Here is a 25,833-nt window from a genome sequence, read left to right as displayed (position 1 = left end):
ACTAGCTTGTAGGAGTGTGGCGAAGGAGAGGGGCTTGAGGAGTGTGGAGAGGAGAGGGGCTTGGAAGGAGTGGTGGAGAGGAAAACTGCTTGGAGTGTGGAGAGGAGAGGGCTTGAGGAGTGTGGAGAGGAGAGGGGCTTGGAGAGTGGAGAGGAGAGGGGCTTGGAGATGTGGAGAGGAGAGGGGCTTGGAGAGTGTGGAGAGCAGGGGCTGGAGGAGTGTGAAGAGACTGCTTGGAGGGGTGTGGAGGAGAGGGCTTGGAGGAGTGTGGAGGGAGGGGCTTAGAGGAGTGTGAGAGAGGGGGCTTGAGGAGTGGTGAGAGGAGAGGGCTTGGAGAGTGTGGAGAGGAGAGGGGCTTGGAGGAGTGTGGAGAGGAGAGGGGCTTGGGGAGTGTGGAGAGGAGAGGGGCTGTGAGGAGTGTGGAGAGGAGAGGGGCTTGGAGAGTGTGGAGAGGAGAGGGGCTTGGAGGAGTGTGGAGAGGAGAGGGGCTTGGAGGAGTGTGGAGAGGAGAGGGGGGAGGGCTTGGAGGAGTGTGGAGAGGAGAGGGGTTTGGAGGAGTGTGAGAGGAGAGGGTTTGGAGGAGTGTGGAGAGGAGAGGGGTTTGGAGAGTGTGAGAGGAGGGTTGGGAGTGTGGAGAGGAGAGGGGCTTGGAGGAGTGTGGAGGAGGGTTGGAGAGTGTGAGAGGAGAGGGCTTGGAGGAGTGTGGAGAGGGAGAGGGGCTTGGAGAGTGTGAGAGGAGAGGGGCTTGGAGGAGTGTGGAGAGGAGAGGGGCTTGGAGGAGTGTGGAGAGTAGAGGGCCTTGGAGGAGTGTGGAGAGGAGAGGGCTTGAGGAGTTGTGGAGAGAGAGGGTTTGGAGGAGTGTGGGAGGAGAGGGCTTTGATGGAGAGTGTGGAGAGGAGAGGTTTGGAGGAGTGGTGAGAGGAGAGGGGCTTGGAGGAGTGTGGAGAGGAGAGGGCTTGGAGGAGTGTGGAGAGGAGAACTGCTGAGGGGTGTGAGAGGAGAGGGGCTGGAGGAGTGTGGAGAGGAGAGGGCTTGGAAGGAGTGTGGAGAGGAGAGGGCTTGGAGGAGTGTGGAGAGGAGAGGGGCTGGATGTGGAGAGAGAGGGGCTTGGAGGAGTGTGGAGAGGAGAGGGGCTTGGAGGAGTGTGGAGAGAGAGGGGCTGGAGGAGTGTGGAGAGGAGAGGGGCTTGGAGGAGTGTGGAGAGGAGAGGGGCTTGGAGGAGTGTGGAGAGGAGAGGGGCTTGGAGGAGTGTGGAGAGGAAGAGGGGTTTGGAGAGTGTGGAGAGGAGAGGGTTTGGAGGAGTGTGGTAGAGGAGAGGGGTTTGGAGGAGTGTGGAGAGGAGAGGGGCTTGGAGGAGTGTGGAAGAGGGAGGGGCTTGAGGAGTGTGAGAGGAGAGGGGCTTGGAGGAGGAAAGGGGAGGATGTGGAGAGGGAGGGGCTTGGAGGAGTGGAGAGTAGAGGGGCTAGAGAGTGTGGAGAGGAGAGGGGCTTGGAGGAGTGTGGAGAGGAGAGGGGTTTGGAGGAGTGTGGAGAGGAGAGGTTTTGGAGAGTGTGAGAGAGGAGAGGGGTTTGGAGGACTGTGGTGGGGTTCAGAGTGCTGCTATCCTAAAGCTCTACTGGTGATGACAGGGGCCTGCTGACTGACTGACAGTACAGGACAGGGGCCAGAGAGCAGAGCAGCATCAGTAACACCACTACCAAACAGACCTTTAAAGTGACAGATACTGTACCTCAGACCAGGATAAGATACCTACTGGGGCTGATACTCCCTGAAACTGTACATTATTGAGACCTACAGGCCTCAAGTGTTTGGTGCATGTCGTGTTATGAAAATAGCAGATGAGAGGTACAGTAAGTATGAAGTCACATTTCCCACTTAGTGTTCTTGTGAATTAAATGGGTTTGCATGAAAGGCCCACACTGAAAGCTCACAGGTCAAAGCGACATAGCACAGGCAACGGGCCAAAGCAGACATTGGAAGAGCCAGTCTTAGTCCAGATTGTGTAGGTTTTTTGATGAATCTCTGTGCTTTTAAAGAAAGGATCCAGACTGATGTGGTAAGAATGGGAGTGTTATAACAGCCCACCAGTCTGACACTAATCAGAGGGAGCACTGCCCACGTTGTCTGGCTTGCCCACACAGGCCCTGGCTGTGTGACTGCTAACTCTGTAACCAAGGTGAAGCACTTTATCTAATGCCTGTTAGTTAGCATTTCCTTCACAGTTGAAAACCCCATATATCCAGTCTGTGTCTCAATTCATGCGCTTGGTTAGACTGTGAGGTAGCTGGTAACAGTATTTTCCATTCGGTGCCGAGCTAGTTCCACCCTTGCCCTCTAGTCTTACCTTGAAGGCATACTTGCGGCTGATGTGGTCATCAGGCTCCACAGGGCGATGACATAACTGGCAGGGGGATGCTCCCAAAACCGTCTCCTCTCTGCTGTCTAGAGGGATACACACACACACACACACAAGAGGTGACCATTATCACACAATACACAACAACCCACCACACACCACACTCACCGCTGCCCACTGCCTTGACTACTTGAATGATTCTACCTGTTTATAAATAGCATGATATAACTGCTTCATCAATGCACCATTATGTTCCTGCATGGTGATTCGTGACTGTGGGAAATGTAATTGGAGAGACATAATTCAAGGATGATTCAAGGAGCCGCTGTGGTGGCAGCAGCAGGACTGGAGGCTTATCTCTAGCTCAGTGTGATGAATGGCGGAGAGGTGAAAGAAAGAGGGAAAAATAGAGAAAGAAAAAGACAGAAGGGAGAGAGAATAGCCTGTGACAGAACAGAACCTTTTTCTAATTCCAGTCATGTCTCTCTGATTGAAAGGTTAGCTCCACTGAGAGCACGACGACTTGGAATTAAGAGGACTGGCTTGGATTTCATAACCAAATCAATTCACCCTGCGACTATTTTAATTAGTCTCAATTAAACCCTGGCCCGTGTGCCTGTGGTGACTTCACCTTTGTAATAAAACAAGCAGATAGTCGACAACACAAACCACTTCCTCTTCCACAGTCTCATTCCAGAGCTGTCCTGGAGGGGAAACACAACATGGAATGTAAAGCCCTCTCAGCAATACAACATCACATTCTAATGCACATTCTAATTAAAAACCATAGCTGGGGAATAATCAGAATCCTGTTATGAATGATTCATTAGTGTTCTGCAACCATCAATCCATTGCCTGTCTGTCTAAACACTGCTTATGAGTCGATGACGTGTTACACATGTCAGGGTCTTAAATCTCACCCCTCTGGCCTGCCTCAGGGGTGTTACACCCCCGTGCCACCCCCCCAGGGGGCATGAGTCAACAGGAGACAATCACCCTGGGTGTGGTCCTCTTATACCTCACCCCTAAAGAGACATCTCTCTCATGCTCCCTCCGTCCCTCCGTCCTCTCGGTAAATAGAGATCCATAGAAGGGGTTCATAATGAGAAATGATGACTGTCGTTCCCTGTTTACTCAGCCAGAGTCCACAAGGTCACAGTCATTAATACTGTAGTACATTCTCATAGACCTGGACTCTCATCATTACGTAGCCTGATTATGCATTAAGTGGAAGGCCACTGTAAATGACATGACATAATATGACAGAGATGTAATATCGACGTGAGATGTATGTGTTTTCCCGTTAGAGTGGAGGACAGTTTACCACTAGACCCCAACACACTGCCCTTAGCTAAGCTACATCATGAGTAGCCATTACCTGTATGACCATTCAGTCCCATGTTTACAGAGATCATTAGGTGTTACTGTATGACCATTCAGTCCCATGTTTACAGAGATCATTAGGTGTTACTGCATGTTTGATGATTAGATTAAGAACAACATTTTGATTTTGAGACTGGGGCCCACAAATGTTTGAAGTTAGTCATTTTAGTTATTAACTTTCTCCTTTGTGTTTCTCTCTTTTTCTCATTTGATTTAGCTTTAACCTTCTAATTTCAGCACCTCATATGACAAGCAAGCACACTTCACCCAAATGGGAATGCAGTATTATAGTCATACATTAAGATTTGATGAGGCACAGTATCATTCTTTCAAGGCCCACTGGTTTTCTCCCTCTGAATCTCACAGATGATTTCAGATGAATGTTCAACTGAGCCAAATCAGATTGCACCCTAGCAACAGTTGAGTTAGGTTTCCATTGCAGGGGATCATTATATGCCATTTCCTCCYCCACAGCTGGCAAAAACATGCACTAATTACTGAAACTACTGTACGGCCAGCCAAGCATGCAGAGCATTAGGAAATCTACACAGCGTTTGTCAGGAGAACCGTGAAGAGAACAGCCTTATTTAAGTTTAGCAGATATTAGAAAGCATTGTGTAGTCACATATTCACTGTACTGTGATTGGAAACTCAACGTTCCCCTTATTGTATACATAGACAGTGAATTTTAAAGCAAATCCATACTGTGCTTACCATTGAGAATGAGCAAGTGGTCATCAATAATGCCCTGTCTGACACTCTGCTTGAAATGACTGGCACCTCTGATAGCAGACAACACGTTGACATGAGGTCTGATGAGGTGCTGCTTCTAACACAGGTACAACAATCTTAGGAGAGCTACTTTCACAACCGTAGAGGCACTGTTCTATAGGAATACTTATACGCCTACTGCAGTGCTTAGAGTCCCAGTCAAGTCAGTGMATGTGTTTGGGAGCTGTGTGTAGCTGAAGAGTGTTGTGTTACTATGATTGTGTTGATAGGTTGACTGGGGATTGATTGGTTTGAGACAGCTCATATGATGCTGACACAATGYTGTCTCTCACTCACAGGYCTGAAGCATTACTGAGACAGCCAGGAGGTCATTTTACAGCTAGCCAGGCAGGCAGGCGTGTGCTGCCTCAACACTCACTAAYGTCAACACCCGTCAGTCAGACTGGAGAGGCGATAGTGAGTTGGCAGATAGCCCTGTCATGCCACCCAGCATGGCCACCCCTCTCAGCCTGGCARAGCTGGGCCACGGGGGAAGAAGGGAGRGGAGGCTGGCAGGCTTTTTCTGGAAGCTGGAGACAGTCAGGTKTATGTGGCCTGGGAAGGGTCAAGGAAGAGCCACTAAATCACTTTACAGATGGGCAGCTGGGTCTCATGTGAGTACTGGACTGCCAATGTCCTGAAGATGGACCACAGCCATGTCAGTGGCAGAGCAAAGGAGACCACAGGGTCTGGAAGACAGCCTCACTGCCCTCATCTGCCCTCTGTGGAAGTATGATCCTTATAAGAAGGGGACAAGGCCATTCTATGGAGTGTCACTTCCTCACCTGTGCCTTCAAAACATACAATAGCGGCCGTTTCATCTTCTAATACTGTTCCTTTACTAAACCCTTTGAGTAAAGCCTTTTAWATGCACAGTATGCACATAGTGAATCCATGGCCAACCACTGTGGAGGTTTAATTGAGTTTCACTGGGCTTGAAGAAAATCACTAACCTATTACAGTCTACATCCATTAATCAAAATGAGAGAGTGTTCTGGAGGAGATTAAACCAATTCTCCAGCATGAGCATTAACATTCTCCCAGTACCCTTAGAAACAATATCAATTCAAACGCTTTACACTGCAACACTGGTGTGGGATAGATCCAAATAAATGAAACGCACTGAGAAAACAACACATGCTCATAAAAAAGAGGCGTTTTCTCACCTTTGACCCTGAGGTGRCRTCCACTGTTGATGAGGTCACWGCCTTGGAAGTCTGGCTGACCATGCTGGGGGGCCTCTGACTGRCCGGTGGCGGTGGCTTGRACATGCCCCGGGACTCTGTCCTGCAGGGGAGGCAGCACAGAAGGAAATCAATGACATAGACATGAGCGGTCATGCTAGTATCTCACCAACACCACCATTCCTCTGTAGTGGATCTGCATTAAAGGGAGCCAGGGTTAACTTAAGGGATGGGTTCTCAGAGAGGAAACGACAACTTCCTGCCACACGACCTGTCACAGCCAATGCATTTACAGCTATGTTAACAGGCAGGACTTTTTGTAGCAGCCACTCAAGTAACACTTTGTCTGACACTGTCCCTGGGGCTGGCATGTCTTGTTTCATAAGAGGACATGTTATACGACAAATAACTTTTCCACCTCCACATGACCTCTAACACAAAGACCCAGAGCAGAGATACCAGAGCTACCGCAGATGAGCTTTCTCATGATCAAATATCCACTCTCTCTTTATCTATCTTTCTCTCTCTCGCTCTCTCACATACACACACACAAACCCCTACACACACACACACACATGGGGTGTCCTGACCTCCAGACAAAAACTTCAGCATATTTACATCCATTAGATAACACACTCACTCAGCAAAGAACACCCAAGCTTTCCAAATTACACCACACGTTTCCTCATGACATCATCACATTGTTACAGCCAGGAACTGTTTTTGTAAGAAATACAATCCGTTCCAGTTCACTGGCATAACAAGAGAAGCTGGTTGATTTTCATATCTACAGATGTAGTATCTTAATTTTATCACTCTTTTGTTGCTGATCATTTTCCTTCCGAGCAGGAAATGCAAACGTATAGTGTATTCAAGGTTTAAAAAGGCTTCTAAAGTTTATAATTTCCACTTTAAAATGTCAGACTTGATTTGCCCTAACCAAAAATGTATCAAGCCCTACAAAAAATGTCCATTAATTATAATCCACATAATAATAATAATTTTCCTGCTGTAGCAAACTGGCTCAAATTAAGATCCTACATCTGTAACCAGGTTCTCCCAATATCTGGCCTCAAGTACAGCTACTCATAGTACATTCCATTCCAGTTTAAGGGCACCTAGGTGGTTGCTCCCTGAGGATAAAGCAGGAATCTGCTTTGCCCTGGAATGCCCAGGAATGACCCATGTCACACTGTTACACAGATTGTAGTGAGCGTAATGGGCAAACCGCCTGGAAACTTCAGCAGGAAGAGGGATTATGGGAAATCTATGTTCCAAGAAGGCCATAGGGGCTTTCTCTTTGTAATAAGGTTCATTAGAACAGAGGAAAGTTAGCAATTAACGTGTCCTTCTACAATTAATTAACGTGTCCTTCTACAATTAATTAACGTGCCCCTTCGATAAAAACATAGTATTCCCGAGGGGCTGGGTAAACAAATAATGACATTAATTACAAATGAAGTACTGAGGCGTAACACAGCTCCTCCCATCTCCTGATGTCAGGTTCAGACAAGTCACTGTATAGGTTCACTGCTCCTGAAGTCAATATAACCCAATTACCAGCTGTAGAATCTCCAGAGCCTTGTTCAATAGTACTTCAATAATAAATGAACTGACAAAATGCTCTCTGACATTGGGGGCTGAGGRGTGATCAAGTCAAGAACAAATGGGTCTGTTTGTGTTTACAAGTGGTTGTGAGAGTGTWTCATTCATCACAGAGGTAGCTATGCCTAATCAGTTTACTGCCAGTTTATATGGGCGTGCTGCTCACACAACATTCTTGATAAGGTAATCCTCWGCTATTTACGGTAGGTTCATGAGCAAGAAGTCTGTGTGAGGATGGTACAATGTCTGCAGCCCGCTGAGACAGACATGTTAGTAGCTCCACTAGGAGGCCCTTCTTTACGTAGGTTTAAGGATAAAACGGTGTATTACATCTCTATCAGGCACTTTTCACTTGTTAGGTTATTTGTGGTTCTTTCCTATTCATAGCAGATAGTGTAAAGAGGATGCTGAGTTCAGGAGAAGWGGTGGCTGTGGGATCAGAGTTGCTTAGGGCTGAAATTGAAGATGTCTTACTGACAAACCAGCCTGTCTGTTAATTACACCATGCAGAGGATATGCCTGAAACTCAAACCCTCAAACGGACATGCACAGGGCTAGGAATGAACTTTGACATTTTYAAATGACATGTATTACCTATGATTAATTGACTGAGTCATTTCAGTACTAGATAAGGGCACAGTTTCATTGAAATGACCCTCACCATAGTTGTTCTATAATAGTGACAGTCATAGAATGATGTTAGGAGCGTGTCAGTAGCAGACTTTAAAGCCTTAGGGAGCAAGCTGAGGTCCGTCTGCGCTGCTCAACCTTTTAAAAACCTCTCCATTGACCATGTGTCCCTGCCATCTCAGTGGTGTGTTTGTGTGTGTAGGAGGGAAGCTTCACTCAGAGGTTCACTCCTCTGTGACACTCAGACAGCCATGAAAGTGCCGCCTACACAGAGCCGTCCATTCTGGGCATCACTCACAGAACTCACCGCTCTCTGGAAACGAAGGCAGGGGCTGGGATGTTTAGAGAAAGCCGGTGGCTGTAGGTTCACTTCAAAGCAAGTACTCAAGAAGATTAAACTGAATAAGCCTAATGTCCTCATTGTTATATAGTACAGATATTAGATTTCTGAAAAGTACCTCCTCTGGCATAATAGAGTGCTCTTCCTCAGTGTAAGTGTGTGCTCTTCCTCAGTGTGTGCTCTTCCTCAGTGTAAGCGTGTGCTCTTCCTCAGTGTAAGTGTGTGCTCTTCCTCAGTGTAAGTGTGTGCTCTTCCTCAGTGTGTAGGAAAGCACTAGGAAAACCAGCACTAGGAAACCGTGCTTACCGCCCACTCCACCCTACTGACACTGGACCCCTGCATTGTTCTGCCTGAACATGAAGAGAGTGTGTTTTTCCTGTCGGCCGTGCCGGTGTCCTGTGCAGCTTTGAAGAGGAGAGTATTGGGATGTGTTAGGCCAGGGAGGCTGGTGCAGGACATAAAAACACAGAGGCACAGCCAAAGGCGAGGGACTGACTGATGGAACTAAAAAACTTAGTTCCAACTCTCTGGATCCCATCCAACATTTTTACAGCACATTTCCCTCCGCACCAAGGGGACCCTCGCCTGTTTCATTTGCAGCTTTCATGCTGTCTACCTCTGCTGTCTTTTGAAGCGTTCCCTGGGAAATTTGCTGTGGGATGTGGTGGAATAAAAGAGCAATATTCCACATCAGAGAGAAAGGCCTGGGGCCAAATATGTTACCTACCACCTGAGAGGAATGGCCTCAGCCTACTCTCAGCAAACACTGCAGCCCAAGTCCAGCCCAGCCTCAGCAACAGTTCTGCTACAGAGCAGGAACACAGCAAACCCAGATATCTCCTCTGTGATACAGCACAAAGGAAACGCACTGTAGGCAAAGTCATTATATTCTTTCTATCTCAATCAGTTCATTTTGATAGAGCCACCCACCTTGTGCTCCGGCAACTTTCATTATATGACAACAAGTAATTTTTAGCTGACTAATCATTTTCATAACATTCTGCATAAATAATACACCTACAGTCAGCTTGCAAGTCTTTAACTGGCCCGTGTAATAACTCTGCTTTAGGCGGAACATGACTCTCTCTGTGTGTCTCTGTCTGTCTGTGTGTCTGTGTGTCTGTGTGTCTGTGTGTGTGTGTGTGTGTGTGTGTGTGTGTGTGTGTGTGTGTGTGTGTGTGTGTGTGTGTTTTTGGAGGTTGAGTGTTTTGTGTGGATTTTTGTTTTTCAAAGTTAGGGTGGAAGAGGACAGAGTAACTTTGTGTGGTGTGCGCAATGGCTTCTCAGCCTAGCGCGGAGGAGACACAGCACACAGATTCAGGTGTGTTCCTGAGAACGGCGTTAAGGTGGAGGAGGTTCTGCTCGCGGTCGGTGAACAGGTAGGAGCTGAATTTATACATTCTGCTTCTAGAATGAACAAAGCTGTGGTTGTGTTCATGAAAAGGGCTAATTTGGTTGGTAGGCTAATTGCTAGCGGAATATTTGTAAGGGATGTGTTGGTGTCAATTTCACCTCTCTCTACCCCTTCAACAAGAGTGGTAGTGGCAAATTTGCCTCCGTTTATTACGGATGATCAAATCAGGAAAGAGCTGAGTCGTTTTGGTAAGTTTGCTAGCGGTTTTCGTGTACTGTCGGCAGGTTTTCAGGCAGATGCCGTTAAACACGTTGTTTCGTTCCGGAGGCAAGTGTTTATGTTTCTGAATAACAATGAGCAACAGCTAAATGTGCATTTTAAAGTGAGGCATGGGGAGGGGCTCTATGCAGGTTGCCAGCACAGATAGTCTACGATGTTTTGAATGTGGGGATTTGGGGCACAAGAGCTTTGCGTGCCCACATAAAGGCCGTAGACAAGGTGAGGGTACAAGCGCCAGTGGGGGAAATCGAGGTCAAAGTGCAAGGGGTAAAGAGATGCAGACAGCAGAGGCTGGGCCTAGTCAGGCTAGAGATGGTGGGGTAGCTGAAGCTGAGTTTAATCAGGCTAGAGATGGTGGGGTAGTGGAGGCTGGGTCTAGTCAGGCTAGAGATGGTGGGGAAGCAGAGGCTGGGTCTAGTCAGGCTAGAGATGGTGGGGTAGCTGAGGCTGGGCCTAGTTATGCTATGGAAGGTGGTGTAGAGGGTGCTGGGTCTAGGCAGGCTATGGATGGTGGTATAGCAGAGGCTGAGTCTAGTCAGGCTATGGATGGTGGGGTAGCTGAGGCTGGCCCTAGTCATGCTATGGAGGGTGGTGTAGATGATACTGGGTCTAGTCAGGTTATTCTAGTGGATGAGGAGAGTATAGTGGGGAAGTGTAAGAGATTAGGGGGGGAGGAGGAGGGTGTCAAGCGGAAAAGGGGTGTGGACAAAGGCACCATGGAAATGTTGCCTGTTGCTGTGGGTGAGGCCCTAACCAGAGAGAAAGGGCAGGTGGTCAGGGTGGGAGATAGAGATGAGGAGGAAAGTGAGTCTGAGGAAGAGGATGATGAGTTATTTTTTTCAGACTCCTCTTCAATTGGCCCGGAGCTGACAGCCAGTCAACCAGAGCGGTCTAAGTACACGTTGAGAGAACTGACAAGGTTCCTGAATGAGACTAAGGGAAAAAAAGTTAATCTTGAGGCTTTTTTTCCTGATCCTAGAAAGTTTGTAAGATCAGTACAACATGCTATGAGAAATGAGGGGCATGGTGTCCTCTCACCCAAGAAACGGTTTAGGAAGTGGGTCACAACAGTGCGTAAAGGTTTACCTTCAGACACTGTTTAAATGTTTAATTTCTTTCTGACACTGGGGCTTTTTGAGCTTTGCTATTGGTCTATTTCTCTGCTGGCTTTTCTCCAGCTTCTTATGGAGACTCTTCGGGTAGGATCGCTCAATATAAATGGCGCCAGAGATGCAGGAAAGAGGAGTGTGTTGGGTGAATATGTAAAACAAAAAAAAGTACAGGTGTTGTTTCTGCAGGAGACGCATAGTGATGTGTTGAATGAAGTCGATTGGGGGCTCTGGTGGAAAGGGGCAAGTGTGTTGAGCCATGCGACAAATCTTAGTGCAGGGGTGGCAGTCCTTTTTGCACCGGGTCTGTCTGTAAAAATTTGCTCCTCAAAGGAGGTGTGTAGGGGTAGGTTGCTTGTTGTTAAAGCAGAAATTAACAACATGGGTTTTGTCTTTATAAATGTGTATGCGCCTAACACAGGGAGAGAAAGAGGGGTTCTATTTGGGAGTCTTAGACAGGAACTCTCACAAGTAGCACCTGAGGAGACACTGGTGACTGGAACTGTACAATGGATTTTACAAAAGACAGAAATGGGGAAGAGCCTCATTCAGTGTCAGTGGGAGTGTTAAGGGACATCATTAATCAGTTTGACCTAGTGGATGTTTGGAGAACTAAACATCCCAACACAAGACAGTATACAAGGGTGAAGGTCTTTGGGGCTAGGGTGAGTGCAGCCCGACTTGATCGTTTTTACATGTCTAGGAATCAGAGCAATAGGCTGTTGGGCGCTACCATTCTCCTGGTGGGGTTTTACATGTCCAGGAATCAGAGCAATAGGCTGTTGGGCGCTACCAATTCTCCAGTGGGTTTTACATGTCCAGGAATCAGAGTAATAGGCCTTGGTTTTTTGGGGGCCTTTAACTTCCCGTGGGTTTTACATGTCCAGGAATCAGAGCAAATAGGCTGTTGGGCGCTACCATTCTCCAGTGGGGTTTTACATGTCCAGGATCAGAGCTAATAGGCTGTGGGCGCTACGCATTCTCCAGTGGGGTTTTTACATGTCCAGGAATCCAGAGCAATAGGCTGTGGGCGCTACCATTCTCCCAGTGGGTTTTACATGTCCAGGAATCAGAGCAATAGGCTGCTGGGCGCTACCATTCTCCCAGTGGGGTTTTACATGTCCAGGAATCAGAGTAATAGGCTGTTGGGCGCTACCATTCTCCCAGTGGGGTTTACATGTCCAGGAATCAGAGCAAATAGGCTGTTGCGCTACCCATTCTCCCAGTGGGGTTTTACATGTCCAGGAATCAGAGCAATAGGCTGCTGGGCGCTGCCATTCTCCCAGTGGGGTTTTACATGTCCAGGAATCAGAGTAATAGGCTGCTGGGTGCTACCATTCTCCCAGTGGGGTTTTACATGTCCAGGAATCAGAGCAATAGGCTGTTGGGCGCTACCATTCTCCCAGTGGGGTTTTCGGATCACCACATAACCATGGCTCGGCTGTCTATTTCACCAGGGCCCCGGCAGGTATCTTATTGGAAGTTCAATGTAAAGCTCTTACAAGATGGCACTTTTTGCTCAGGTTTCCAGAATTTTTGGGAAAGGTGGGGGCAGCGAAGAGGAGTATGAGTCTGAGTCAATGGTGGGATGTGGGGAAAGTGCAAATTCGGCTTTTCTGTCAACAGTACACAGCTCTCTCATCCTCAGAGGCTAGGAGAGTATTGGGGGAACTCGAGCGGTGTATTAGTGAGATGGAGGTAGAGATGGTGGGGCAAGGCAATGTAGGCCTCCAGGCTAATTTAGCCGAATTACATAGGGACCTGGGTAGTTCTTTCCAGGTTAAAGCAGAGGGAGCACTTGTAAGAGCTAGGTTCTCCATGCTCAAGGAGATGGATGCTCCCAGCTCCTCCTTCTTTGGTTTGGAAAGACAGAGCAGTGAAGCCAAGGGTATGCATTGTCTACGGCTGTCTGATGGGCGGGTGACCTCTGTGGTGGGGGAGATGCGGGAGCGGACTGTGGAGTTTTATACTGAATTGTATAGGGCAGAAATGTGTGATCCTATGTGTGCTCAGGTCTTGTTCGCAGGACTCCCTAAGCTCTCTCGGGCACAGAGGGATGAAATGGACATTCCTCTGTTGTCACATGAACTGGCAGAGGCCGTAACCCAGATGTCCCCCGGTCGTGCACTGGGGGTCGATGGACTTCCACTTGTGTGAACTTAAGAACTGGAGGCCTGTGGCATTACTCTGTGCGGACTACAAGATATTTGCCAAGGTCCTTTCTAACAGACTGAAGTCCCATCTGGACTCTATAATACACAAGGACCAGACATATTGTGTACCGGGACGCTCAATCACGGACAACTTGTTCTTAATTAGGGACATGTTGGACTTGTCGAGAGGTTCTAATGTGAACTTTGGACTGGTCTCTTTAGATCAAGAGAAGGCTTTTGATAGAGTGGATCATGAGTATCTGTTTAATGTGATGTCTGTGTTTGGGAAGAGTTTTGTGACCTGTGTGAAGCTGTTGTATGCTGGGGCGTCATGTATGGTTAAGGTGGGAGGGGGGCTCAGTAGGCCCGCTGGGTGAGACGGGGCATTAGACAAGGATGCCCTCTATCTGGGCAGCTATACACACTAGCCATTGAGCCTTTTTTAGGACTGCTACGCAGGAGACTGCAGGGAGTGTGCTGGACAGGCATGGATGTGGTGACAGGAATAGCAGTGTCAGCATATGCAGATTATGTTTCTGTGATGGTCAGGGATGGTCAAGATATGCTGGCACTAGAGACCAGTCTGAAGGTGTACGAGGGAGCTTCATCAGCCAAGGTAAACTGGGGAAAGAGCAAAGCTCTGTTATGTGGAGCATGGGGGGATAGGGCTCCTCCTCTGCTTCCAGGGGGTTTGCAGTGGGGTTGTGAAGGGCTTAAAGTGTTGGGGGTGTACCTGGGCTCGGAGAGGTGGGTCAGGAAGAACTGGGAGGGGCTGTCACAGGCAGTGGTGTCAAGACTGGCCAGGTGGATGTGGCTCCTGTCCCAAGTGTCATATAGAGGGAGGGTGCTGATAATTAACAACATGGTGGCATCTTCCTTGTGGCATAAACTGGCTGTCCTCAACCCCCCCCGCCGGTCTGCTTGTAGACCTGCAACGCAAGCTGGTGGACTTCTTTTGGTCTGGACATCACTGGCTGAAGGCAGCAGTGTTGTACATGACCGTCCACGAAGGAGGACAGGGCCTGGTGGAACTGGAGAGCAGGATGGCTGCTTTCCGGCTAAAGGCGGTGCAGAGACTGCTGTACCATACTGATGTTGGCTGGAGGGAATCAGCATGCGCGCTGCTGAGGAGAGCTGGCGGATTAGGGTTGGACCGGCAGCTGTTCCTCATGAAGCTGGAGAGGCTGAGTACAGCAGGTCTCTCAGAGTTTTACTCTGCAATGACCTGAAGAGAGCTGGGACCACAGTCTCAAAGAAAACCATTAGTAACACACTACGCCGTCATGGATTAAAATCCTGCAGCGCACGCAAGGTCCCCCTGCTCAAGCCAGCGCATGTCCAGGCCCATCGGAAGTTTGCCAATGACCATCTGGATGATCCAGAGGAGGAATGGGAGAAGGTCATGTGGTCTGATGAGACAAAAATAGAGCTTTTTGGTCTAAACTCCACTCGCCGTGTTTGGAGGAAGAAGAAGGATGAGTACAACCCCAAGAACACCATCCCAACCGTGAGGCATGGAGGTGGAAACATCATTCTTTGGGGATGCTTTTCTGCAAAGGGGACAGGACGACTGCACCGTATTGAGGGGAGGATGGATGGGGGCCATGTATCGCGAGATCTTGGCCAACAACCTCCTTCCCTCAGTAAGAGCATTGAAGATGGGTCGTGGCTGGGTCTTCCAGCATGACAACGACCCGAAACACACAGCCAGGGCAACTAAGGAGTGGCTCCGTAAGAAGCATCTCRAGGTCCTGGAGTGGCCTAGCCAGTCTCCAGACCTGAACCCAATAGAAAATCTTTGGAGGGAGCTGAAAGTCCGTATTGCCCAGCGACAGCCCCGAAACCTGAAGGATCTGGAGAAGRTCTGTAKGGAGGAGTGGGCCAAAATCCCTGCTGCAGTGTGTGCAAACCTRGTCAAGAACTACAGGAAACGTATGATCTCTGTAATTGCAAACAAAGGTTTCTGTACCAAATATTAAGTTCTGCTTTTCTGATGTATCAAATACTTATGTCATGCAATAAAATGCAAATTAATTACTTAAAAATCCTACAATGTGATTTTCTGGATTTTTGTTTTAGATTCCGTCTCTCACAGTTGAAGTGTACCTATGATAAAAAATTACAGACCTCTACATGCTTTGTCAGTAGGAAAACCTGCAAAATCGGCAGTGTATCAAATACTTGTTCTCCCCACTGTATATATATATATACACACATATTTTAGGGCTGTACCCAATGAAAAAAAATCTTGGTCGACCGAAAGTCGTCTGTTCTTTTAACCAATCAATTGGTGGAAACTTTAAAATGTGTATTTTTGCATATATAGACACACGCTATGTTTGAATAAAATGAACTATATGTAGGCTACTGAGCTTATCTGATGCTTTAAGCACTGCGATTAAAAATGAAGATACATACATTTCTAAAGAGGGAGCCAGAGATCAATATAGCTTAACCAGAAGGGAAAAAAACATGTTCTCGACCAAACGCTCCTGAAGTTGCCGGTAATAGGCTACACCACCGGTCGGCAACCTTTTCCATTTGGAGTGCCAAGTTATCCGTACCATTTCTACTGACCTGCAGATTTTCATATGCACATTTTCGTGGAACAGTTTCATTTAATTTAGAATAAAGTTTTCATACTGTATCTCAAAATCAATATCATATGGTCCTGTGTCGCTCAGTTGGTAAAGCATGGCGATTGCAATGCAAGGGTTGTGGGTTCAATTCCCACGGGGGACCAGTATAAAAAAAAAGTATGAAAATGTATGCTCTGGATAAGAGTGTCTACTAAAATGTAAATGTGACATTTTTATCAAAATTCTCTGAAAATGATACAAATCTAAAAGGTAACTTCTATTGTCATTGACAATATGTAAAAATAGCCTACAAAAAGCCAACAAATAAAAACATTGCAGCCCCAGGTAGAAAATATTCTGATCAAAATAATTTTCCTATAAATCACATTGCAGACAGCCCATGCATAGCCAAAGAACTTTAAACATTGTATCAACTATCAACTAGGTCCAGTCCCAAGCTGGTGCTTGCAACAATGTCTAAAATATTCTGGGGCCTTTAAGAGTTTCCTGCGCCAGTGAGCTCCGGTCAGACAGACACAGCTATAGGTTATTTGCACAAGGGATAAGAAGTAATCAGGTAGACCTATTTCATTTCATCAGAGCATGACATTTTTCCCCCTTTCATGCTGAGTTGTTATCGAAAAGGAGAGAGCTGGAAAGATTTTTCAAATAGGCTACGTTGAGGAACTATTGTCATTCTCAATGGATGTAAAAACAGACTTTGTTTCCTTGCTGTTTGAGGCGAATAAAAAATTACTTTCAGAAGCTCCACAGTGATGGTGAGTTAAGGCAATCAGAAATAGCATTAGATCGCCAAACGGGCACATTTATAGGTCTACATTTGTGTGCAGGTCAGGTAGCCTATGCATACTTCTATGCGTAATCAGGTGCATGTCCTTACTCAAGATTGACAGGAGCGCTTCGAACAAAAGACATGAATAAATTGACAACTCGTAAATGGAATGAAAGAAAAAGGTTGGGCGCTCCGTAAACAACATGTCCACTCCTACAATGACAACAGTAAGACTGTAATAATAATACTGTATATTGAATGCATTAACAGAAATTGGCATAACCAAACAAACATTGTAGAATAGAAATGATGGGAAGGTAAATGTACTACTGGTGATATTGGTGTGCCATCCCCGCAGCCTCCGCAATGGATTTGTCCACTCAGATAGGCGTGAATCAGACAGGTGTCTCGTGTGCCAGAAATTATTTGTATATATTTTCCACAGCTCAACTAAAAAAAATCTTGAGCGGCTAACAGCCTATCGACCAAACAATCGACTAGTCGACTAAATGGGGTCAGCCTTAATATACAGTACCAGTCAAAATTTGGACACACCTACTCATTCCAGGGCTTTTCTTTATTTTTACTATTTTCTAAATTGTAGAATAATAGTGAAGACGTCAAAACTATGAAATAACACATATGGAATCATGTAGTAAACAAAAAAGTATTAAACAAATGAAAATATATTTTATATTTGAGATTCTTCAAAGTAGCCACACTTTGCCTTGATGACAGCTTTGCACACTTTTGGCATTCTCTCAACCAGCTTCACCTCCTTCTATTCTACAATATGCAGGCCAGAGCGAAGGCATCATCACTGCACAACACACACGCTTCTCCCAGGGTGCATCAGTACCCCAGCTGTTACGATGCTCTATTTCCACAGCTAAAGTATGACTGGGAGGAAGGGATAGAGAGAAGTAAAACAAGTTGGCCGTAGTATAAATATCAGCCAGCAGAGAGTCAAGGGGCTTCATAAGTCCTGCTACTTTAGCTTCTTCTACCCCTGCACACCACAGGCATTCAATACACTTTAAAAGAGGACAAAGAGGAATGCCAAGAGGGTGATATTTCTCCTAACAGACTGGCTGTGAGATAGAAACTCTATAGCCTAGCATACACCCCCTACTCACTGGCTTTGGTAGTGTGGTAGAGTCCATCAGCATACAGTGGGGGCAGGGATGTACCACTGAACAGGTGGCATGGGGTGAGAGGTCAAGGGTGTGCCACTTGGGTGGCAGTGAACTCTGTGGGATAATAACCTCTCCCAGCGTTTTTCTGTGTGTGTGTGTGTGTGTGTGTGTGTGTGTGTGTGTGTCTGTATTATGTATGTTGTATGTTATGTATTGTTGTATGTATGTATGTTGTATGTATGTATGTAGTGTGGGTGTGTGTGTGTGTGTGTGTGTGTGTGTGTGTGTGTGTGTGTGTGTGTGTGTACAGTGAAAGTAGCCCCGGCTGTAACTCAGGCCCCACACACAGTCTCTAATGAGGGGTATCAATCAGGCTGTGCCAAGAGCATTGGGCTGCCTGTCTCCTACTTGATGGGCCTCTGTGATATTCCCATAATGCTCCAAGCATTTTCAAATCTATGATCTCTGTCTACAGTATGGTTGACTAGGAGTGGAGGGTTATGATGATGACAGCATTTTAAGGACTGATGATAGTGTGAAATGTATCAACAGTAAACTATGACAATGCACAGAGGACATTAATCATCCTATTTAAATACATTTGACTCATCACATATTCTTGTGGGAAGAGAATGAGTATAATACTATTCTAAGCATGGCTGGTCTACTGAGCATTGATCTGGTATTAGATAGTAATAGAATAATTCAGTTACTTTGGCCCCTACAGTACAGGGAATATGCAAGGCAGGGCACTTTAACTTTTAAACCCCCTGATGGTGTACAAATCCCTGGCTCAACAGTACCATGTGAGGGATAAAGGAGGGTTGGGGTGGAGAAGAGAGGAATCCCAATGAGCTTCATGTCACTCCTACAAATTACCTTTCAAGCACTGTGACAGTCGAGATCAGATACCACTCTCGACCCTCTCTGCTACACTAACACACCGAGCCATGCATCCTAAAGCCTACATAACACCACCTTAATTATGTTGTTGACACCTGTCATACACATTCATGACAGAAAGATAAATGACTCAACTGTGGTCCTGTTTTTGTTCTAATACATCATAATGAAAGTTTAGTAACATCAGGGCCATTTATCATGAAAAGTTAACATGAGTCATGGTACAGATGTAGGATATTAATTTGGCCTATACTGTCACAACAAAATCATCCCGCAGCAACAGGATTTGAATGTTTAGTCCATAATGTTTCTTGATCGGTAGTTAGGCTATTAGCTGGCCAAAAGTTACATGAAAAGTGCAATACTGTTAATATAACCTTGTGTTAATGTGGGTTTTCAGTGAATTTATGTAAATCTGCATTTCACAGCAACAAAACAGGACAATTCTCAGCAACAAAAGAGTGATCAAATTAAGAGCCTTCCTCTGTATGTCAGGAATGTCATTGTCACGAGAATTTCCATCCCAATGTTTTAACTGAACTATTTTATATCTCGGTCTAATTCCTGAAGGTTGTAAATCTCCAGTTCAAAGAAAGACAGTCTCAGCCTGCAATAGATCAATTCTTTATTCAGAGAGCACTCTGCCCCCCTAGTGCAGAGCAAGTCTTTTTATACACACACACACAAGTTTCTTATCATAGGCTACTCCCTGCTTAGGCAGGCAGTATCTTTTCCCACTACCCCCATACATAGTTACCTCGTCTCCCAGTTGCTCCCTGCTTGCATAGCTACAAAATAATCCAATGCCCTAGTTATAATTCTAACCAAGCTACACACATCATCAGATTATATTCTTATGATTCTAACACATTTCACACAGTTATACAGTTTCAGGGTGGAAAACTTTAGTCATTATCTTAAACATACAAATTCTTCTATCAGTCATGCCATGTCATCTCCCATGTTTTAGAGGCACTTACAGCAAGCTCTACAACGCTACAACTTAAAGATAAGTCCCAGTACGTCTAGGTCAAACCAACTCTGTGCATGTGTCGCTAACACTAGGTCCCATGGTATTCAACCTCATCACACCACCTGGGGCTCCACCATGGCCGTACCACTCACACAATCAACTTCATGACTCCAGCTATAACCTGCAGAAAATACTCTATATATTGCTCTCTGATGAAAAACTCTGTGGTAATAATATCCATCATTAGCATAACAACTGTGACGTTTCAGACAGATGAATGGCTTCAGGCTTGCCATGGCCACAGTCAAAGACATAATGTGAACCATAGTTGGCTCATTACCATCAATTCAATTAAGATAATACCTTAAAAATACACACAAAAAACTGGACTGGGAGCAGCCTTGCACAAGTGCAGGCAGTTATGAAACCCATTTCCATAAAGAATAGAATGGCGATCATCCTTTTAATTTGTTTTATAATTATAATTATTATTATTGTTCATTTCTATGACTGTAGTTAATAGAAAGCATTCCTCAGGCAGTCAGTTTTTGTTCCTCCTCATCTCATCCCTGGGACAAGCAGCAGACAATCTCACACTCTAATCCGAGTTAAATTACACTCTACTCTCATCTCCTCCCAGCATGACCTTGGACCAACCAGACGTTACACTGAAGCCCACATCATAACCTTCCTTGAGTAAAAAGAGTAGAGGTGCACTCACTTGTCGTGGAGCATATATTCAGTGTTTTCTGGAGATATCTGTCCAGTCACAGGGTGTCGGAACGACGTGCTCTTCTGGTTATGGCTGAGAGCATCAGAGAGAGAGAGAACAGGGAGGGAAGAGAGGGAAGGAGTGAAAACAACAGCGAAGGAGAAAATACAATTAGTATTCCGTCATTAATCATATTTCTGCTTGATCACTCCACTATTTTGTGCACTGATGAATTGGTCACTGGCTGCTTGTTGGGCATTCTACAGGAATACACTAAGTTTCTAGACTTCCAATGACTTTCACAGCAAAGTGTAGAATGTGCGGTAGTGCTGAAGCATGGCCAAGGCAGGGGCTCATATTATTTCACACAATGTGTAAGTCTCAGCACTCTCCCCTACCAGCTCGCCAGGCTTTATTGATTTCAATTACATGGGGTCATTCATCGCTTTAACTAGGGCATTAAAGCATCCCTGTATCGTTGGATAAAAGAAGAGATGGACAGGGGGGCAGCGATGGTGGTGGAAAGAATTAAAAATAACACAATGATGTGATTTGCTCTAAACCGTCCACATCAATTGTTTACTTTTTACACACTTTGGATGGCAGTTGCGTAGCAGATGTGCCCATCGGACAGTAAGAGAGAGTAATTCTATGAACAAGTCTCTGCTTCATTCAACATTAGCTTTAAGAGCAGTGGAGCAGACAGGATTCCATACGTTTCCACTTAGGGTTGTCCAGGTACAGAACATGCACAGGCAGAAACTTCTGATCCAGACTGACCTGGTCTTTAATCACTATGAGGACTTCTGATCCAGACTGACCTGGTCGTTAATCACTATGAGGACTTCTGATCCAGACTGACCTGGTCGTTAATCACTATGAAGACTTCTGACCCAGACTGACCTGGTCGTTAATCACTCCAAGGACTTCTGACCTGGTCGTTAATCATTATGAGGACTTCTGACCCAGACTGACCTGNAATCACTCCAAGGACTTCTGACCTGGTCGTTAATCATTATGAGGACTTCTGACCCAGACTGACCTGGTCGTTAATCACTCCAAGGACTTCTGACCCAGACTGACCTGGTCGTTAATCATTATGGGGACTTCTGGGTCAGACTGTGTGAGTGTGAATGCTGTATGTGAGTGTAGTGTTTCTCACTGTGCTACTGTATAGTGCAGATCTCCAAGTGTAAGTCAGAGCCTCCCAGAGGCTTCGGAGGACGCATGGCTTTTGACCTTCGTCTCTCCCGAGCCCGTACGGGAGTTGTAGCGATGAGACAAGATAGTAATTACTAGCGATTGGATAACACGAAAAATTGGGGAGAAAAGGGGGTAAAATAAAAAATAAAAAATAAGAATTAAGAATGACAACACAACCAGGGCAATGATGTGGGCCAATTTATTGCTGCACTGACTGTCCAATCAGTCTAGCAGAAATAAGTAAAAGTCACATATGTCATTCAATCCAGATGACTGCTGCGGTCCTAACTGAATTATGAGATGAATCACCCTTTACCTCTAATGAAATATTTCATGCTTCCTTACACCTGAATTCCGTGTAAAATCAGAGCATGTTGGAGTTAAGTAGGCTGTTTACATGAGGACATTTTTGCTTTGAGACTGTTTCAATCTCTCTCGCAAAGTTACGTTTTGTGATGTTTTTGGGGGAGGGGAAATATCAAAGTACTGTGAACGATTGTTCACCCAACTGTAATTCTTTATGTAAACACTGGCAATGATGCAAATTGCCAAGATTTGAGGTAATAGACAACAGCTGACTGTACTCTCTGCTCTCTTCCAACCCATTCTCAATAACAACATTGTGAACACAACATCCTCATACAATCTATAATCACATTAGAATATGCATTCCATAAATGTAGTTTATATATATATATATATATATATATATATATATATATACACACAACTGTAGTGATTCATTGTGTATCTATGGAAAAACATCTGTTAACCTCGACTCAATAGAGCAGAAATATCAGCGAGCGGCCTGTCAGAGATGAATGTCCTGTGTTGCGTGTTCCTCTATCTCATCATGGTGTCCAGCACCACAGGCCTCTCTGGGCTCTTTACTCAAGCGTGGCCACTGAGAAGACAGGCCCATTTGTCTGAGGGGCCACTGGACAGATATGAAGTGCTAAGGTCCTCCCAGAGCAGAGCTGAGCCATCCCTCTCCTGCTGCTGTAGACTGGACTGAACAAGACTGAAAGGCAGCCTGCTGTGAACTGTACTAGCCTGAGAGGCAGCATGCTCTGGACTGGACTGTATTAGCATGAGAGGCAGCCTGCTTTGGACTGGACTGTATTAGCATGAGAGGCAGCCTCCTGTGGACTGTGGCAGTCTGCTCTGGACTGTAATGGACTGTGCCAGCCTGAGAGGCAGCATGCTCAGGACTGGACTGTATTAGCATGAGAGGCAGCCTCCTGTCGACTGTACCAGCCTGAGTGGCAGCATGCTCTGGACTGTACCAGCCTGAGAGGCAGTCTGCAGCGGCAGCATCACACTTGCTCAATAGGCATCCTAATGTTTACAGTGTGCATGGTAATACCGTGAGTAAACAGACTGGTGTCAGCAGCATATAGCAAACGCATCCTGAAGGACAACTACAGCCTTTACCAACTGACGCATAGTGTTATACCAACCCTGTTAGTATTACTGCGTGTCATGCAGCAAAGTAAAGGAAATAAATCTGGTTGTTTCGAGAGATTTATGGGTTGACATTTTTCAAAAGTTCGCAGGAAGCTGCGGTTGAGCATCAGAGCCATTTCTGCACACACAAGCACAAAAACGCACACAAATCAACACACACGAAAACACATTACAACCCACACAAACACAGAACAACACACACAAACACAACAACACAGCTCTCTACTCTGTTTGGTCGTGGCCTGGGCTATGTTCCAGTAACAGCATGTCGTGTGTTGAACTACACCAGGCCCATGCAGTAGTACCCTACCCTCCMCTGTTAATTAGGAACCTGCATTCTTTGGACCGTTTGTTTCAGCCACATTACTTCTGAACTACTTGTCATGGAATTCACTGCATTCCTACTTAGTGAACAAACAGTTCAGGCAGCACAGTGGCCCTGTTTGTTTTGCCATGCCACATAGTGTAGTACTAAACACATGAGCTGACACACACCCAAAATGTTTTGTAGATGTGCTTACTAATGAAGACTAAACTGTTTTATTACATTATATACATATAAAGTGGGTGAAACAGTATGTAAACATTATTCAAGTGACCAGTGTTATGTCTCTATGTATACTGAACAAAAATATAAACGCAACAATTTTAAAGATTTTGCTGAGTTACAGTTCATATAAGGAAATTAAATACATTTAAATAAATTCATTAAGCCCTAATCTATGGATTTCAAATGACTGGGCATGTGCACAGCCATGGGTGGGCCTGGGAGGGCATAGGCCCACCCACTTGGGAGCCAGGCCGACCCACTGGGGAGCCAGGCCCAGCCAATCAGAATATTTTTTTCCCCACAAAAGGGCTTTATTACAGACATGAATACTCCTTCTCTGTCCTCAGTCTCTCGGTCCCAGCTTTGATGCACCTGTACTCTCTGTACCAGCTTTGATGCACCTGTACTATTTCCCCATTCTAGATGGTAGCGGGGTGAACAGGCCGTGGCTCGGGTGGCTGAGGTCCTTGATGATCTTCTTGGCCTTCCTGTGACACCGGGCCCTGTAGATGTCCTGAAGGGCAGGCAGTGTGCCACCAGTGATGCGTTGGGCTGAGCGCACCACCCTCTGGAGAGCCCTGGGGTTGCGGACGGTGCAATTACCATACCAGGAGGTGATTCCAATGCAACAGGATGCTTGCAATGGTGCATCTGTAGAAGTTTGTGAGGGTCTTAGGAGCCAAGTTTAATTTCTTCAGCCTCCAGAGGCGCTATAGCGCCATCTTCACCACACTCTCTGTGTGAAGGGACCATTTCAGGTTGTCAGTGATGTGCAAGCCTAGGAACTTGAAGCTTTTGACCCTCTCCACTGCGGCCCTGTCGATGTAGATGGGGGTGTGCTCTCTCTGCTCTCTCCTGTAGTCCACAATAAGCTCCATCGTTTTGTTTACATTGAGGGAGAGATTATTTTCCTGGCACCACTCTGCTAGGGCTCTAAACTCCTTCCTGTTGGCTGTCTCATCATCGTTGGTATTCAGGTCTACCACTGTTGTGTTSTCAGCAAACTTGATGATTGAGTACTGGAGGGGGCTGAGCACGCACCCCAGTGGGGACCCCGTGTTGAGGATCAGCGTGGCAGAGTTATTGTTGCCTACCTTCACAACTTGGGGTCAGCCCGTCAGGAAGTCCAGGACCCAGTTGCACAGGGAGGGTTTCAGACCCAGGGCCCTGAGCTTAGAGGGCACTATGGTGTTGAAGGCTGAGCTGTAGTTGATGAACAGCATGCTTACATAGGTATTTCTCTTGTCCAGGTGGGATAGGGCAATGTGCAGTGCAATTGCGATTGCGTCGTCCGTTTATCTGTTGGGACGATTTGCGAATTGTAGTGGTCTAGGGTGTCGGGTAAGGTGGAGGTGATATGTTCCTTAACTAGCCTCTCAAAGCTCTTCATGATGAGTGAGTGCTACGGGGCGATAGTAATTGAGTTTAGTTACCTTCATTTTCTTGGGTACAGGAACAATGGTGGACATTTTGAAGCAAGTGGGGACAACACGCTTAAATGACTTGCTCACGTCGGCCATGAAGAACAAGAGCACACAGTCCTCATGAGTGTCGGGCGCCCGCTTTGGCGGCTCTGTGTTTGGCTCCTCAAAGTGAGCGAAGGAAGTGTTTAGCTCGTCCGGGTGCGAGGCACCGTGTCCACATTGTGGCTGGCTTTCCCTTTATAATCCGTGCCTGTCTTGAGTCCCTGCCACATGCATCTTGTGTCTGAGTTGTTAAATTGTGACTCCAATTTGTCCCTGTACTGTCGTTTTGCCTCTTTGATTGCCTTTATGGAGGTCATGCATGGCAGGACAGGAAAATGGTCCAATTCACACACTTTTATCAAGAGAACATCCCTGGTCATCCCTACTGCCTCTGATCTGGCGGACTCACTAAACACAAATGCTTCATTTGTAAATTATGTCTGAGTGTTGGAGTGTGCCCTTGACTATCCGTAAATTAAAGAAAACAAGAAAATTGTGCCGTTTGGAGGCCTAATAGAGGTCATTTGAAATGATTTATACTTTTACTATATTATTGCAATTACATTTACTTTTGATATATTTAAAACCAAATACTTTTAGACTTTTACTCAAGTAGTATTTTACTGGGTGACTTTCACTTTTACTTGAGTCATTTTCTATTAAGGTATCTAAACTTTTACTCAAGTATTACAATTGGGTACTTTTTACACCACTGCCAGTCACCTTGCAATGGTTAAATGCAGTGGTTTGCACTTTCAGTTTTGCGTGAATTCTGCCATCTATCCACAGTTTCTGGTTTGGATAAGTTGTAATCGTCACATTGGGAACAACATCCCCTATGTGCTTCCTGATGAGCCCAGTCACTGAGTCAGTGTATACATCAATAC

The 25,833-nt window shown here is 46.0% G+C and overlaps 1 protein-coding gene across 1 annotated transcript in view; it reads right to left on the bottom strand.

The window, feature by feature from the left end:
• Nucleotides 1-25,833, bottom strand: part of LOC111969143 (pleckstrin homology domain-containing family A member 7) — a 142,264-nt gene that overhangs the window by 44,586 nt on the left and 71,845 nt on the right. The window contains exons 4-8 of the mRNA XM_070445479.1: nt 20,270-20,353; nt 5,677-5,797; nt 4,454-4,568; nt 2,988-3,095; nt 2,345-2,442 (exon numbers count right to left, since the gene is read on the bottom strand). Of these exons, the coding sequence (XP_070301580.1) occupies nt 2,345-2,442; nt 2,988-3,095; nt 4,454-4,568; nt 5,677-5,797; nt 20,270-20,353 (526 nt within the window). The remainder of the gene's footprint in view (nt 1-2,344; nt 2,443-2,987; nt 3,096-4,453; nt 4,569-5,676; nt 5,798-20,269; nt 20,354-25,833) is intronic.

Source organism: Salvelinus sp. IW2-2015, linkage group LG10 (genome assembly GCF_002910315.2).
Source record: "Salvelinus sp. IW2-2015 linkage group LG10, ASM291031v2, whole genome shotgun sequence".
NCBI lineage: Eukaryota > Metazoa > Chordata > Actinopteri > Salmoniformes > Salmonidae > Salvelinus > Salvelinus sp. IW2-2015.
Note: the sequence above shows the minus strand (reverse complement) of the source record. Positions and strands in the feature narration are given on the sequence as shown.